This window comes from Spea bombifrons, chromosome 4 (assembly GCF_027358695.1).
Source record: "Spea bombifrons isolate aSpeBom1 chromosome 4, aSpeBom1.2.pri, whole genome shotgun sequence".
Taxonomy (NCBI): Eukaryota; Metazoa; Chordata; class Amphibia; order Anura; family Pelobatidae; genus Spea; species Spea bombifrons.
Window position 1 is genome coordinate 58,179,036 of NC_071090.1, and position 17,310 is coordinate 58,196,345.

Consider the following 17,310-nt stretch of genomic DNA (forward strand, 5'->3'; position numbering starts at 1 on the left):
TATTTTTCCAAACAAAATGGAAACATTTGTGAATGTTTTTGTATTTCACCATAAAAACGTCTTGTTTTTTCTGTTACCAGCCCAACAAGCTACATTAGATGATAAGGTGCAAAGCTGCTACTATTTAGTAGACGCTGTTCAACATCTAATACTTATATGAGGCATGTCTCACTGGCATGGGCAGTTGGATTGTTGTCAGTATACAAGGAAAAACGTTTTTTGGATCTCCAAATATGCCAAAAATGGCATTACTTTTTGTTTTAAAACTGATTTAAGAATATATCCTACTATTGTGCTTTTTTGAAAATGGGAAATTTCTGTGTTATGTTTTACATGATATGACTATATATGACACATACTATTTTTTTTCTTTCTTTCTCTTAGCTAACTATATTTAAATTATGGATAAATGCTCAAGATTGTAAGCTCGCGAGCAGGGCTCTCTCCACCTAATGTATCGATTTGTCTAAGTCTGTCAATTCTTGTCTTATCATATCCCTTGAATTTATGCATTCTATTAAGCGCTGCGTAAACTGTTGGTGCTATATAAATAAAAGATAATAATAATAATAATAATAATAATAATAATAATAATAATAATAATAATAATAATAATAAAGCAATGTCACACTGGAAGTATTTTGTGTATATCAAATGTTCAAGTCAGTGAAGTCATTGACACCTAATTAAGTTACCACCATGTCCCACCATGATTTAATATTAGTAAAACCTATACTACTTTACAATCAAACTCCCACCCTTATTTATGACTTTGGTACTTGATCTGTAAGGCTTTTACTTATGTTGTGTCATGGTCTTTCATACCCTTATTAGCCGTACCCAAAGGCAGACTTGGTCCTGCCTCAGCTCGTGCTGGTCCATGCAATGTCTAGTCGACCTGTATTGTTGTTGTTGGTTTTTTTACCACTGTTTACAATTAGCAAATCCTTTTAATGTCATACTATAGTGGCTACAATTGCAAAATCACTTCACCAGTCTTGCAAATAGGGCGGTGGAGATTATAACAGGTAATATAAAAATAAGTAATTTGTTACAACGTCTGCAAAAATAAAACAAATATACATAGTCTCATATAAGTTTAGGCAACTTCAATAAATGTTTATATCAAATAGGCTCTAGTTAAGGGGTAGTTTTCCATTTAAACAACAACCCTTTTATTTATACATGAATTCCATTAGTGATCTTGTTGTAGTGAACAGAAAGCTCAATAAAAAATGACTTGTCTTTATTTTTATAATTTAGCTATACCAACACAACAGAGAATACTGTAAAGCAATAAAAATTGTAACACCTTTAACCGCTTGGAGTGCAAAGAATAGAACTAATCCACTCACTTTTAGGTAAATTAACCCCTTCATCCCTGAGTTGAGTCTTCTACATTGAAGATTTAGATTACCATCCAACAAAGCACATACAGAAAGCATTGCCAACTTTTGCAAGATAAAAAAAACTATTGGATGGCATCAAAATTAAGGTTTTTTTTTTTTAGGGAAGTATTTTTTACATCGCAAATCCACAGTAAAAGTAACAAATGAACATCATTGTCTAACTCATAGAGGTGAAGGGGTTAAAACAATGAACCAAACCAATGTTAGGCAGATGATATCCACAGCCAGATGTATTTTTACTACCATTTATTGCATGTCATATTACCTATTAAAAACGATCATTTGAAATGGTGTCTGTCAAAAAACATTTGCTCTAAACATAAAAGCCACATAGGCCATACGCAGGTGAACAAAAAGTAAATGAAATTATGAAAAAAAATATATTTAATGTTGTGATAACTTAAACAATTATAACAGCAGCCCTAAAGAATAAAATGTTCTACCTACAACCCATTTAAGGATATTCAACACTTATATGAAAAGATATAACTCTATTGTGACTTTGTGTATTCTTTTTTTTTTTTACTGTTTCCTGTGTTCCTAGTCTGTGGTTTAATATCACATGTAGTTTAGTAAACATGTTCTAAAAAAAATAAAGGTAAAAATGAAAGCATTGCATGTAATGATTCTCATTGACAACATTAAGTGATCTGTTTAAAAATAACATAAATCAAACCTTTCAGGAAGACAGTACACCAATTTGTACCTCACCGGTATTTTTGAATGGTTCAACAAAGGCTTATGTTTTTAAACTATGTATCTTAAATTCCACACAATCCCATGAAATGTAATTGCCTGCTTCACGAAACTGAAGAATAAAAAAATAGATATCTAAAGATGAGGTAAATTTTGTACAAATTATAGGTGATATCTATTTAAGGTACCAGTAGTCCAGTCTCATACCGGATCTCCACCTGCCCACTCTAACTGCTCCAGGTAATCATAATTCATATACACCGTCTTAAAACAAACTATCGGACCATTTGTACCAGCCATACGTATTTCTATAGATATGTGCATTCGTAAGAAGGGCTGAAAGCAATTTAATGTGAAAAAAGCAACGTTGAAATGCTTATCATTATACCAGTACTCAAAGACAAAGAAACTGCCTTCCAACAGTGCAATGATTGAATGCATTTATATTATATAAACATTATTCTTTGTCTTCTGCACAGTTCTCTCTGTTCATGCTTTACATCCAAAACATCCCAATGGAAGAAAGCAAACTACACTGGTGTCTTAAAAGACAACTGAAGTAATAAACACAATAGAACCCTGACATTTTGGGTTGCAGATTTACCACGTTAATTGTTAAATAGGATTTTCTACAAATATACAACATATAAAAACTGTTAAATATATAATTTTAGGCTTTTCAAAATACATTTAATGATCTCTTTCAAACAATGTGTTACTTTTTTTCCTTTAATTTGCTTTCCGGTGCTAAATGGTGTATTGAATGAGGTCACAGACGACCGAACATGCTCTTTTGCAAATATCAGTTTCTCCAATTTCAGCTATCAAAATGGAATTGTAGAAGAGGCCTATTTTACTGGTTAAAACTGAAAATGTGTTTTAGTATGGGAATGTCATTCTAAATACAGAGTAAGGATATCTTTAAGACAGTTTCCTTGTTGTCCTTTTTTTCTTTTTCTTTTTTTTAATCATAGACTGTTCTTTTTCTCCACGCTCCATTAGGTTTCGTATATGTATTTTTGAAGAGCTACTTTCTCTGTCCGCCTTGCTACAGTTGTCCATTAAGGTGTCCACTGGAAAGTGAAACTCCAGTTTTGTGTCTCCTGAAAACATGTTCTTTGTTGACGAGTAAGCATTCACGTTAACGACTGAACCCCATTATGTTTTACGATATTAGGTCTTTGTTCGTTTTAACATAGATTTTCTCTTTGGTCTATTTTGTTTATATCCAACATAAGAAAATAAACACAATTCAGACAGTCCGGGAAACAAAAATTCAGTCTCTTTTGCTCCGTAGTCCTCTTGTAGACAAAACAGTCTTCACTCTAAGGCTGATTGGGGATTACTCTTTGTAGTTATGGAATATTCAGATTCACATATGTTGATAACATCAAGTCCAGCAGTAGTGAACATTGTATTTTAGATGAAATGTTATCCATGAACTGTATTGCTAATGCCCAGGCATATCTCATTTTAACATACAATATTCTGCTATTCAGCCATCCTTGTGTGGAAGGACAAAGTTTACCTCATAATGTAGAGAATCTATGCTATGGGGAAACAGACAAAGTAGGTGACATTAAGGATGATGACCCACAGCAGTGAATTGTCTAAAGTACGTAGCTCTCACAAGCTTGAACTGCTTCGGCAAGGCTCTGTTGTTGCATTTGTCAGGAGACCTGTAGATCAATAAAACACACACTGTAAGTCAATATTTTACCTTCAAGTCTCTATTGTTTCCTGTTAAATGTAACCTTTTGTAAGTATGTTCACATCTCAGAGGAACCTATAATGAACTAAACAATACCAATTCTGATTGCAAAAAAAAATATGCTGACAAAATAGCATGCAGATAAGGTGTAGTCAATGTTTAAAATAATTAAATAGTACCATTGAATCACTTAAACGATGTTGCTTTTAGATACCATCAGACTCTGTAGTGTGTTGGTAGGATGCATTGGTGCAAATACGTGTCACTTGATGATGTCAGTTGAGGTCATTGACTACTATAAATGATATTGTGTGATCATTTGTATGATAATGTATCGCTATTGTCTTTATTATAGAGATTTTGTATATATACACATTGTAGTTATATGATAAAAATCAATTTGTTTACCATTATTATAACACACAACTGTGTGAATGAAAACGCTAAACACACTATACACAGTTCTTTGTGAATATACAGATTGCTAAAACACACTGTTCATAATATCAATTAAAATAAATAAATGATTTCATTAAATAAAGATCATTCACATATATAAGTTGAGCAATGTTTCCAGTGATTGTTTTACCTTAGTGTTCAACGATATGCAGAGATGGTTGGTTTTTAATACATACTAATTGCTTAATCAAATCATACCGGGCCATGACATACACAGTATAGTACAGTTTAGCATAAAGAATTATAAAAGTTCGATTTGGTAATCGTGGTAGATGCCTTCATTCTGTTGCTTATCACAACAAAGTAAGATAAAGATTTGGTTATTGTGCATACAACCATTAAAATATTAAACAGTAACACATACCATGAATATAAGCAGGTAATAAAACTATATCTGCATATGATTCACAAACATCTCAGGTGGAAGCAACAAAACATTTGGAACTTCTCTCTCATTACAAATGTCATGTATTACCATATTTTTAATATATATTAAAATACCTTTATATATATTTTGAGTACAGCGTCCCTAGAAACTGTGACAACCAATGCTGAGATGGCTTCAAAATCTCATATAGGGAGAAAGTGGCACATAGATGTAAAATAACAAAGTGTCAGTAAGACGCAATATAAATAAGGACATTGAGTGACAGCTTTTATGACTGCAAGAAAATGCTAGTGAAAGACTAGACTGACAATGACATTGAAAGAGATTACATTTGTTGGAACAGAGAAAAGCATTGTGCTTAGGTATTGTTCACAAGCCTCCAAGATCACACAGGGCACTTTAAAAGATTAAGCCTGATTTTTGAGAATAATTTATTCAACCCATGTGGTTAAAAATAATGTAATAGGTGGAATGACATACACTGGAAATAATCACATTTTCTAGATGAAATATATAAGGCAGATGTTGGCTATTAAAAAATACACAACTATAGAATGATGTATTTATTAAATGCGCTGTAATTTGTTGTAAAATATTACCCTGTCTACATTAGTTATGTAATAACAGAAATTATCCAAGTTTGGCCCTTAACCCTTTAAGTCTTGAGAGTTGGGATTTATTTCCTTCCTGTGAATTAGGGTCAATTTTCACAGGTTTTTACAATTATATTTAGGTGACAATGTTATAAACAGCTAACACTTAGGGAAACCATTTTTGAGGGCAAGACACTTAGTTTAAGATAAACTGTACATCCCCATGTTTTTTCCTCCATGTTGGCCACCTGATTTCACAATAGATCAAGTAGCACAATGCTAGCAATATGACCTGATTGCTGCCCCGGATAACCCTGATTTTTATGTTTATACCTCTTATCTAACACTAAATAAGAAGTGAAACAAAGCTGCTACTTATGCCATAAATCACCTCCATCATGTTTCTGCTTTTATATTTCTGCAGTAAGTATATATGTATATATATATATATATATATATATATATATATATATATATATAGTTACTAAAAGTAAAATAGTTCTGGGAGTAAAACTATATTTTAGAAAAATACTAGTATTTATAAGTAGTAAATATTAATCTTAATGGCATGTATAAGAGTAAGGGTGAAAAAAGCATTATCATATTTTATTCACTAGATGATAAATGGCGCACGCAAGATAACAAATATTGTCTGCCTTCCCAGCATATCTGTTGTGCAGCTGTATCAACTCTCTGAATAAATTGATAAACTTGCAAACTGCTGAATCTTTGCAAAAATAACAAAAAATGCATCCACAACTCCACAGAAACAAAGTGGACAAAAGTGTGATATTGTTAAACATTTACTTTAAGTTTACTGGTCTTAGTTTCAATGAAGATGTCTGTGAATCACACATTTTGTTGTCCTAGGCATTTTACATGTAGTAGTGTGAAGTATAAAGTTCTGCAATTAGACTGTCTGCATTGCATTTTCAGCAGCCAGTGATTCATGATGGATGTCAAAATTTGTCCCTTTGCAACCAATGGTGTAATATCTTAAAAACCCTTAAATATGTTTTACTTTCACTCAGTGTGAACATTGAGCTTGTGTGAATCTTTGCAAAACCTTTAAGTTGAGACCTTGGACCATAGAGATTTGTGAAAATGGACTATTTCATTTTTGGTCTGTTTTGGGGGGTCAATTTTGTTTCCTGCCCTTTCAGTTCAGACAAAATTCACAAGGCATTTTACACTTAGAAGCAAATTTAGTTGTTTTTCAAGTGGATCTGCAGAACATGGAAGTGGTTGGAGGAGACATTGATAAAGAGCGTGAGAGTGTGAATGAGAGTGTAAGAGCATGAGAGAGTGAGAATTTGAGAGAGTGTGAATAAGTGTGAGTGGAAAAAGACAGTGACAATTTGGAGCTCTCTGCTTGTTCTTTTGGAAATTTGTACGAATTGACGAAATTGGCAAATTCCATTAAAATTCATATAATTTCCAAATCTAAAATGCCTCTCAATTTTCACTCGAAACAGACAGACAGGAACAGAATTTGTTGTCCGAAAAGAATAGGCCAAAAACAAACCAGAGAATTTGTCCGAATCTTCTTTGCCCCAGTTGCACATGTGTAGTTGACGCTTCAAAACTGCTTGTCACAATCTCTTGGGGAAAAAAAGTATGGCAATGCAAAGTGATTGACAATCTACATATATAAAAGTACAACCAGAAAAAGAAAAATGGCACTCAGCTGCATATTTAACATACTCTAATGTAAATCAAATAGGTCATTTAGCAATAACTTAAATGATAAAGGTAAACTTATATCCATCCATAGGTCATGTACATTGCCATGGTCTCTTGCATAGTCTTGTATATAATCTCTCATTAGTATATTGCATGTATTGCCTTCAAATTCCATCATCAGACAAGACCACAGAGTAACAAAATACAACTAACACAAACTGTAATCTATATGATGGCCCTCAAGACACATTGCTGAAAAAGTGTATATTGCCAACGAAGGACATTTTGAAAATGTCTTACCCTCACATGGGAACTTATAAAGTACAATAAATTCTCTGACATTTCAAATTGCCTCTATTAAGCAACCCAATACTGTTATACTAGACCAGCCTTAATGGCAATTAAGCAAGGAATAGAAATATAAGTTTTGGCACAAAGATTGGTTATCATCTTAATCGGTCTATGTGTGAAAAGGGGATTCTTCCAAACAGGTTGACTGTGGTTGATTACAAACCCCCTGAAATGCTTTTAGTTGGGGCAGATTAAATCAGAGTGATGTTTCCAAATGAACTGGCAAGATACCTCTAAATCATATCACCTTGACATAACTATTTTCCTGGGCATTGTTCTTTGACAAATTAGCATAATGTTACCATGGTGTCACGTGTCCCTGCTTGGCAGGATATATTGCCATAATGAACATTAAACACCAAACACTTTAAATACTAACATAAATAGTGAGTATTAACTTTGTTTGAGGCATCACAATTGTTTGTGTTTGGGTATTATTGTGTATTTACTAAGGCACAGAAGGCTTTAAAAAAATTATATTCAGTCACCTTTCAATATCACAAGCAAGATTGAAGAGATGTATAGTGGAGTTGTCCAGCGTTACAATAGATACTTTTACACATCTATTTTAGGGCTTTAAGTCTGATCGTATCAGGGGTAAGTTGTGTAGCAATTGATATGACTAGAAACTCCTAGACAACCCAGTGTCTTCTTAAACATCAAAAGTTTCACCCTGTTTGGATGTGTTGTTTATATGACTATGGGAATAAGAAAATGATAAGGTTTATACAGTATGATTGTATATACAACACAGATGGGGCTGCCATGCCTGGTTGCATCATAAGCATAGTCAATCTCCTTGGGGAATTTAATACAATCTGTTCACCCATTGTTAATTTTGAATGTAATACTTTCAGGTGAGTCATTTAGTGACTATAGCTGGATGAGCCAACACAGGCTTCAGCACAACACCAGGCTTGGTTCCAGCTTGTAAAGATAGATGTATGAAGGGGAACTGGGCCAGCTCTAAATCCAACTCTCTCTGTTATTTGGAATATGATCCTTCCCTCCAACTTTCCTCCTGTTTCTAGTACATCTGGCTTGTTTTGGGCGTATAATGTCAAGCCTGGGGTCACGCTGCACAATAGCCAAATACTGAATAAACCTGCTTCCTTCTAATACATCAATTGTCCATATTGTACCTCATCATGCTCCTGAAACTTGGCTTTTAAAGTGGTTAATTAATCTAACTCCTATGTGTAATATGTTTAATATTATTGTAATATATTTTTTAAATATTTTTTTTTAATAAGGTTATCAAAGAAACTGTTACTGTACAAACACCTGACTTTTTAACAGTCTACCAACTCCTGGACAATTTTCTTCCTAGTCCTCTGCTCTTGCTTTCATTTATACCAAAGCCCAATGCAGGAAAGACCTGCATTTCTACTTTTGTTACATACAATTACACTCATATTGGATTCGATTTATATTATCAAGATAAAAGAATATTTAGACATGCATTTCCATTTTGTATAAAAAAAAACATACAGGGTTTACGTATATATCATGGCATTTACAAGAAGAAGTTCTTGAATTTTCATTAAACTAATGATGTTGACTTTTTTCTCCACTCACTGAAAAGGTTTCATCTCTTCCTTAGTTTTGCTCAAGTATCTGTTACACTGAACCTAACCACTCTCATGTTACTTAGTCAATCTTGTCCGTTCTTGTACCAACCCTTATTAAAATATTTTATCTCTCCCTCTTCACATGATGTTTCTCAACCTCCTTCAAACATGGCACAATTTCTATCAAACTACTGGTTTCAGCTTCTTAAACTGCTTGGATATACATATATGAATACCTTTTTAGTCCTGGTTGACCTTCTTCCATCAGGATTCTACTCTTGACACACTAAAACTATTCTTATCCACTTCTTCTCTCGGGTGGCATACCCCAAGCCCCAGTTCTAGCATCCTTTCAGTTCTCCCTTTAAACTCCCCTATTTGAATTATTGAATTGCCCTTTGTGTTACAGTACCACCTATATGCTGACACTCATATATTTTCTTCCCTTAAGGTCTCTCCTTAGCAATGTCACAAATTGCCTCACCTCTGTTTCTTACTGAACTTGTGCTCAATTCATACAAGCTCTTATAAACAAACTTCCTTACCGTTCCTCTTTCCTCCCTGATCCTCACCTCGAAAGTTTGCTGCATTAGCATCACTATTGTCCAAATGCTGCCACATAAAACATTGCCTGCATTTGCCCCTTCTGAACACAAGATACATCTAAAACATTTGTTCAAGCACCCATTATTTCCAGTCTTGGCTACTACAGCTCATTGCTCGCTAGTCTCCCTGATACCTGTCTTGCACCCTTATACCTACCAAATGCCCTGCCGTACTTTAGGCCTTTAACCCCTTCCATCCCTATGGACATACATGCATGTCCTCAAAACTTTGCTTAGACGTACGTTAGGTATGTGCTGACTTTCTTGCAGCACCAGAGACATCTCTATTTTGGCAGCCTGGAATCTTAATTAAACTCCTATTTGGGGAATCTTAATTAAACTCCTATTTGGTAAAAATAGCTCTGGGAAGTGAGGTACCAGAAACCTTGGGACTGAAGTGCTTAAAACAATTTATAAAGCCTCCCTTCTTCAATTTCTCACCTCGTCACTCTTTAGCTTTTGTCTTTATGTACAATATGCCTAATAATATAATTTACTTTTCTTTTAATGTAACTTTCTTTAGACTAAGCTCAGTGTTATTAATCAATATTATTTTTCTAGAGTGTAAGCTTGTTTGAGCAGAGCTATCCTCATATTTTTGTTATGTGACTTCATTTCTTGTTATGAACATTTTGCTCATTGTAAAGCACTGTGGAATATGATAGTGCTAAAAAAATAATAATACTTTCTAGAATATTTTTTATAACCAATATGCTTAGAAAACACACAAAAAAATTGACTCAATTAAACCACAAATTCCATTGTTATAAGAGATTAAATATGTACAGTATATTTACATAGGCATTATAATGTGTTTTTTTTCCCCTTTCTGTCAAGAAAAGGAATTTAGACTGCTGGCAGGAGGGGACTTGAAAATTGATTTTTATGTCAAAGGGGTGAATATATTATGAGTTGAAGTCCTTTATATTGGTTTGATATGACAGAGCCAAGCAGCATTATAAACTGTCAGCAGACAAGGTAATTGGAAACCTTTATGAAAATTCTATTTAAATATGGTATTTTGCCAGAATGCATTTCAGAATAAACAGTCAATTTAATAAACTTGTGTCAATCTTATAGACTTCAAAGATTGTGGATGTTTAAGATATTCCTGTTAGGGTATTACAATAACCATCAAACATTTAATAGTATAAAATATGTCATACCTAAAATTATATTTACCCCAGTTAGATTTGAATGCATACTTTAGAACATTATTAAGAGTTGTCTACAATTATTTTATTTCAGGTTTTAAGTTCTGGATCATTGCTTATCCTAATTTTGAATGGTAAAATATTTGCATTATATGAAATTAAAAAAACTCTGACATCTTCCTCTTGAACACAGCCTGTTGGTTAATACTGACAGATGGTAAGGTATCGTTAACATTTTACACAGCATTATTATAACACAAAGTCAGCTCGAAAAGTGTTGAAATGAAGTTGGGGTCTTGGGAAAGATTTAGGTATTCTATGAGCGGCAAAGTAACAATGTGGGAGAGTGGTGCAGCTAGTTCTAAGAGAACAGAGGAGTAGGGTCCAGGACATATCAGTTCCCTAATGCCTAGTGGAGAGCAGGAAGACCCACGCATCCACCAAGACAGGTTTCCTTTTTCTTCTTCCATGCCATGATTCAAATATCTTAAATTGGTGCTTTCTGAATCCCAAGCATCACAAGGAGCACATATGGAAGTAGATAAGATAGTTGTGCCACAGGAAGGCCTTCTGTAAATTAATTAGGATTGGAAAGAAATGCAGTAGAACTGAGACCCCCGGCACTCAGAGCTTGATTGCAAAAGCACTCTCTGTAACCCCTATCCTTATGTTAACGTTATGCTGTTTAAGAGACAGTGCCCACCGTCCAACTCACGCTTTGCAGAAGAAGCTTACTAGGAATGGTGTTTTCAATGTATTTTCAATTTTTCAGTGTTTTGAATATATAACCACTAGATGTATCATTAATAAAAAGTATGCATTGCCAAGAGTTCATTCTAAATTGAGACAGATAAATATAAATATTCTAATACGGTAATTAAGGAAAAGTATATTTCATATACAACGTGGCATCTTTGCTTTTCTTACAGATATAACTTATACATGGATTTATACATCTACATTTTAAATAAGAATACATTTAGTATAATTTAATGTTATTACAGTAAAAAACATTTATTGCTCGTATGGCTTAAGCTATTTTTCACAGCTCTGACAGTGCTCCTCAGCTCTGACCTACATTAATAATACTGTTCCACTCTACGGATTCCCTGATCAGAAACTGACATTTGTGTTGAAAGATGCCAAATTTTATAGAGATTCTGTGATAAGGACAAATGTCCTCAAGGCACTATGTTTACCAAACAGTTTTCCTATTCAGCTTAACCCCCTACCCTCAGTTAAGGCTTATAATGTTTATTTTTTTTTAAATACAAAATAAACCTCTCCAAAGCAGCACAACTATATTACTAGAATACAAGTTAGCATTAGTGAACATGGACAGTTTATGAATGACCTTGATACTAATATTTTTCATACTTTTTACTTTTATTATTTTACCCTCTAGATTGTAAGCTCGTTTGATCAAGTCCCTCCTCACCTGTTTCCTCTGTAAGTCAATTTGTTATGTAACATACTACTTGTTATGTCCTGTCCACCCATTGTACAGCGCTACGGAATTTGATGGCGCTATATAAAACAATAAATAATAATAATACTTACTTAATACTAACAAAAATAGGTATATCACAGACAAGATTATGTGGAAGGATACCGTACCACAAAACACAATAGCATGAACCTTGGGCAATGTGTGGACAAGTAGCATTTTTTTATGACGCATAAAACATACATCTCCAGCTACTGGCTTGCAGCCAAGACATACCCATCACAAGCTAATTTTAGTGTTGCCAGCATGATAAACTAAGTTCTTTTGCACTACATCATTAACGTAATCCGCTTGTGAGTTTGAATAGTGTGCAGAAAACATTTCATCCGGAACTTTTTAAAGGATCAGTAAAAGTGCATCAATAATGACTGCTGGATTTGTATTATTATTTGTCTGTGAAAAGCACATATGATCTTCACAGTGCTTAAGCACACTTTAGTTTGGCTCTTAGCATCCATTATATGTGCATGATTTCCATCTTTAGATTGACTTGATCAATTTTTTGTATGCCATTAAAATCATCAATGGTTTCTAAGCATAGATACAAGTATGTTCTACTAAAGTGAAAGTATTAAAATCAAGAGATTTTTTTCAGTTCTCCTAGCATAACAAATAAAACAATGATTCGGCTCTATAAAATATGCCACCAAATGATAGGCTGACATACATTTCTATGCTAAACTCTGAAAATATTAATTTTTTTAATGGCAACATTTCATCTTGTACACCAATCCCTGACACCCAATCAGACATTTTTTTAAGAAATGTTTTTCTAATGTTTAACCACATGAGATTTCCTGAAGAAGAGTGATTTGGTCTGGCATCAATTGAAATGTTACTTTGAAAAACGGTCACAAGAAGGATATACTATAGAAGAAGGACATCCAAATCCTCTGTGGACTATTTCAACCTTATGCTTGTGAGCGGCTTTGATGTCTTTTTTTTCAGAATATTATTTTCAGTTGATAGACAAAACTGACATCTGCTGGTTGCAATGAAGATTGCAAGAAAGAACGATATACATCTTCCAATTATATGAAACAGTTTATGTCATTAATATGAATTATGCAATAAACTCAGGTCAATAAGCCACTGGCCCCTTGATCCTTTACACTACATGCCCCTAGTTATAACTTTCAGGAGCCAGGAGAAATGTTCCTGCCAGATGCTTCAAATTTAAGAAATGATTTCTAGGGATGATTCTCACCGCTGGATCATATTTTAGCACTTTTCTAGTTTTTCATTATTGCATGTGGCTGTCATTTCCAAATGTTATATTTAATTATCATATATTAAGTCATGTTCTGTGATTTCCTCTTTTATTTTTAATATTTTATTATTATTATGTATTATATAAATATTGTATGATGAACTTAAATGGACCGGGACAAATTTATGATAAGGTAAAAATATTTTCAAACTGCAAACTCCCTTCGTAAAAAAGAAGTGTTTACATCTTTAGGGGTACCTGTTTGTAACTAAAGGGAAAAGTTAATGCAAATACATGGAGGGATTCTGCAGAATCAGCCATTTGCTTTTGCTTCTTTCGGGGACCCCTATCTCTTTGGCTTGCAGGAGATATGTTTGATTAAACACATGTCCTGTTGCCTTCACCCACATGATACACTAGCCTCCAGTCAGCTCCAAGACCGGCTTGGGTTCTGGGGGGTCTAAGAAGACCCCCTTGCACAGAAAGCACTGTAGTTAATTTCAATGTGGGTGCTTTCCTGTCACTCTTGGCTACTTCAGGAGAAAAAAAGCACAAAGTGAGCACTGGTAAGAGACTTTTTGCTTACAGATTAAAGAGTGCAGTTCTTGGAAAGTACATTAATAGGGCATTGTGTGTTTATGAGCAGCATGGGACACCGAAAGGTGCTTTGGTGTTTTAGCAAATCTAGTTGTAAATGAAAAATATTTTGGCATTTACTTATTTTCTCCCATAAGTGCAATAATTCTGATACAACACAATATGGGTAGTGTTAGGGCAATATATTTTTATTGTTATTCATATAGTTTGTAGGAAACCATATATTAATGTCTTGACATTACATATTATAAACAGTGCACCATAGGAACCTAAAGAATTGGATTTTTTTTATTTATTCCAACACTTTTGGTTTCAGGGTGTGCTAAATCTTTTTTTCTTTTCTTGTTGGTCCCTGCTTCTGAGCCACACCTGGAAGCTTGGTAGGTAGACCAGCCCTCAGCTCACCAAGCTTGAAAACAAGCCAACCAAAAAAGGACCGTTGGGAAATATGACTGAATAAAATGTGCCTGAATAGGACCTGCTATGTTATTTGACAACTTCAGAATATATTAATGCAATTACTGTATTAATTGCCAATTTAGATATTAAATATTATGTTTTTTTATCTCTATAAATTTAAAATACCAAATTTGTAATAATTACCCAAAATATATAAATGTCTCAACCTCTACTTAAATTTATTTTATTAAATAAAAAAGGAGAGAATAAATTATACATAACCTTCAGGGAGACTCTGAGTAACACAATGATACTTCGAAAAAATATGTTCCCCATTTGCATTTTTTATAGCATGAAACACGTGTTTTAATTAAATGTGAATCTTTAAATAATTCAGAATACTTAAGACCTCCATTGGGACTTAGTAAATATGCCTTCAGTCTACTGAGAGATTTCATTGTGGCAAAGACAACATTTCATTATTCACAGTTTAGCAAATATTAGGAAATTTAATTTTGGTAAAACCAAATCAGTTATACGCTATTAAAGAAACATAGACTTGGGTTGCAGATAAAAACCATTCGGCCCATGTAGTCTACTGTAAAGACTCAAACCTTAAGTAATAGAAATTCACATAAAGAGAATGATAACTAAGCAAAGGTTGTGAAGACAGTTGACGGCCAGAGACAGAACAAATCTGGCATGTGGATACATTTGTGGGTAAGAGATGAGGTATATGCACCATCACCACAGTGGAGAAATTGATGCTAGATAGATTAGATAGATAGATTAGAAAATGACAGTAAACAAACTGCGGATCCACCTGCTTTTTGTTTCATTAAGTGCTGGATCTTGGAAATATTAAATGTTTTTCTCCTAAAAGCTGAACGAAGGGATGAGAAGATTAAATGACTCATTACCATAATGGAAATGTCTAGACTAGGTCATCTAGAAATTGACCAAAAAAGTTTTTTGAAAAAGTGTTTGGGGATGTACATGAGGATTGTATTAGAAAGACTGAGCTCTAGATGAAATCATCAACACTATGCATCACTAATCAATATGTCACATATACACAATATGATCACAAGTAAGTGGATGTCCCTTCTAATTATTAAGTGTAGGTGTTTCAGCCATGCCCATGGAATATAAAACCAGGCACATAGGCAAGCCAACTTCATAGACAAACATTGGCAGTAGAATGGGTTGCACTGAAGAGTAGACTTGAGCCAATGAGCCAAAAACGATTCAGGCAAATTTACGTGGTCCATTACTTGTCCACCGGACAACAAATTTCGTTTCCTGTGCCTTCAGTTCAGATGAAATTTGGAGGGCCTTTTTGATTTGTATACAAAAGTTGTCACTCATTCTATTTTACTAAATGTATCATCCTAAATTTTTAGCTAATTGTCTAACTATGGTATCAAAAGAAAGCTCTATCTCATCCTGAAAAAACAATATATAGTTTACATGGGTACATTATTCGCAGGAGAGGAGAATATTCGCTGAACAGACATACCGCAAAAATGGCAAAATTGTTCAGGGCTTTGAGGTACCAAAAACTCCTGGGACTGAAGGTGTTAAGGACAGTTCTGAAACATCATATGATGGTGGTCAAATTTAATGGAAATGTTTTAAGCTGTACAAACTCCGATTGTTAGAGTGCAAATCTGTACATTCACTTTGACTTAGTATAGGAGGGATATTGTGAAAATTATCTCGCATGAAGCCTTTAAAATTAATATTTATTTCTTATGTTATACTTAGTCACACAAATAAGGTACAGTTTTCCCTATAGCTTATTAACTTACAAAGTTTTTTTTTCACTAGCCAGTCCATACATGAATAGGGTTTGCATAGTGATGACTAAATTAATAGGGCTGCTTGCCAATTGACACACCACTAATAATAAAGTAATAAAGTAAATTATAAAGACTAAGGATTCTTAGTCTTGGTATTCTCTTTAACCAAGCAGAGCAATAATTAAGCATAAATGTTGTGATTCAACCCCTCAGTCCCTAAGGGTTAATGCCTCACTCGCTTCTAAGAATGCAATGCACTAGGATTGCAGCCAAGATTACAGAGACGCAGTCTGCATTATGAACACAACAATTCAACCAAGCTTAGCAAAAGAAAACTTCATTTTCATTTTTATGGATGTTTATGATGAATAAGCAAAATTATCTATATATATGATGAATACTTTCTTAAAGAAAGTTTCCTAGCCATGGGATTTTTTTATATATATTCAGGATTTGATACACTTGACTCCTATTAGAAGATTAGACTAGAATATTATGAAAAAGTTTATTTTTTTTAGGAATATACTACTTTATGACTACATTAAACCTATAAACCGATTTTTGCTTGCAAGAAGAACAGATAAGCTGGATCTACTGAAATGGCCATTAGTGCATGTAAAAGTAAGTGAAAGTGTCAAAGCTTTCAAGTGTCCCATTTATTTCAGCTATATAGTTTTCAGAAATAAAAAATACTTTGTTTATATTTGTATCCTAGGTAAGACCCTTACCTTAGACAAACTTCTTGGTATACCTCATTGGCCATATTATATGCTGATAAAAAGGTATAATGACTAGTCGAGAAAGCAACTTGTCAACATTGGATAATACACTAATAAGACCATTGAGTTCAAGCCAGGTTTAATGTTGCTCTTCCACCTACTGCTTCATTTAACACTTACACACTGCATCCTTAGTGCTGCTGAATGACCATACTCTACCCAGAAGTAAATCGTTAGTTGCTTTCACCGATAATTGAATACATTTTAAATATTCTACAGAATTCTACAGAAAACCTGGGAAAATGCACATTTGATCTCAGGTCAATATCTAGCAACTCATTTGTTAAAAGTGTTAATGAAGCATGTGGAATGAGTGTAGAATGGGCTCATATGATCTTAGCTGGTTAGTTTTTTTTAAAATATATTTCAGTGGACAATACAGTTTGTATAAGTGTA

At 33.8% G+C, this 17,310-nt stretch overlaps 1 protein-coding gene across 2 annotated transcripts in view; it reads right to left on the minus strand.

Moving 5' to 3' along the window:
* Positions 1 to 1,229: 1,229 nt before the first annotated feature.
* Positions 1,230 to 17,310, minus strand: part of TAFA5 (TAFA chemokine like family member 5) — a 224,837-nt gene continuing 208,756 nt past the window's right edge. For both annotated transcript variants that reach the window (XM_053464614.1, XM_053464613.1), the window contains one exon: positions 1,230 to 3,784. In XM_053464614.1, the coding sequence (XP_053320589.1) occupies positions 3,776 to 3,784 (9 nt within the window). In that variant the 3' untranslated portion in view covers positions 1,230 to 3,775. The remainder of the gene's footprint in view (positions 3,785 to 17,310) is intronic.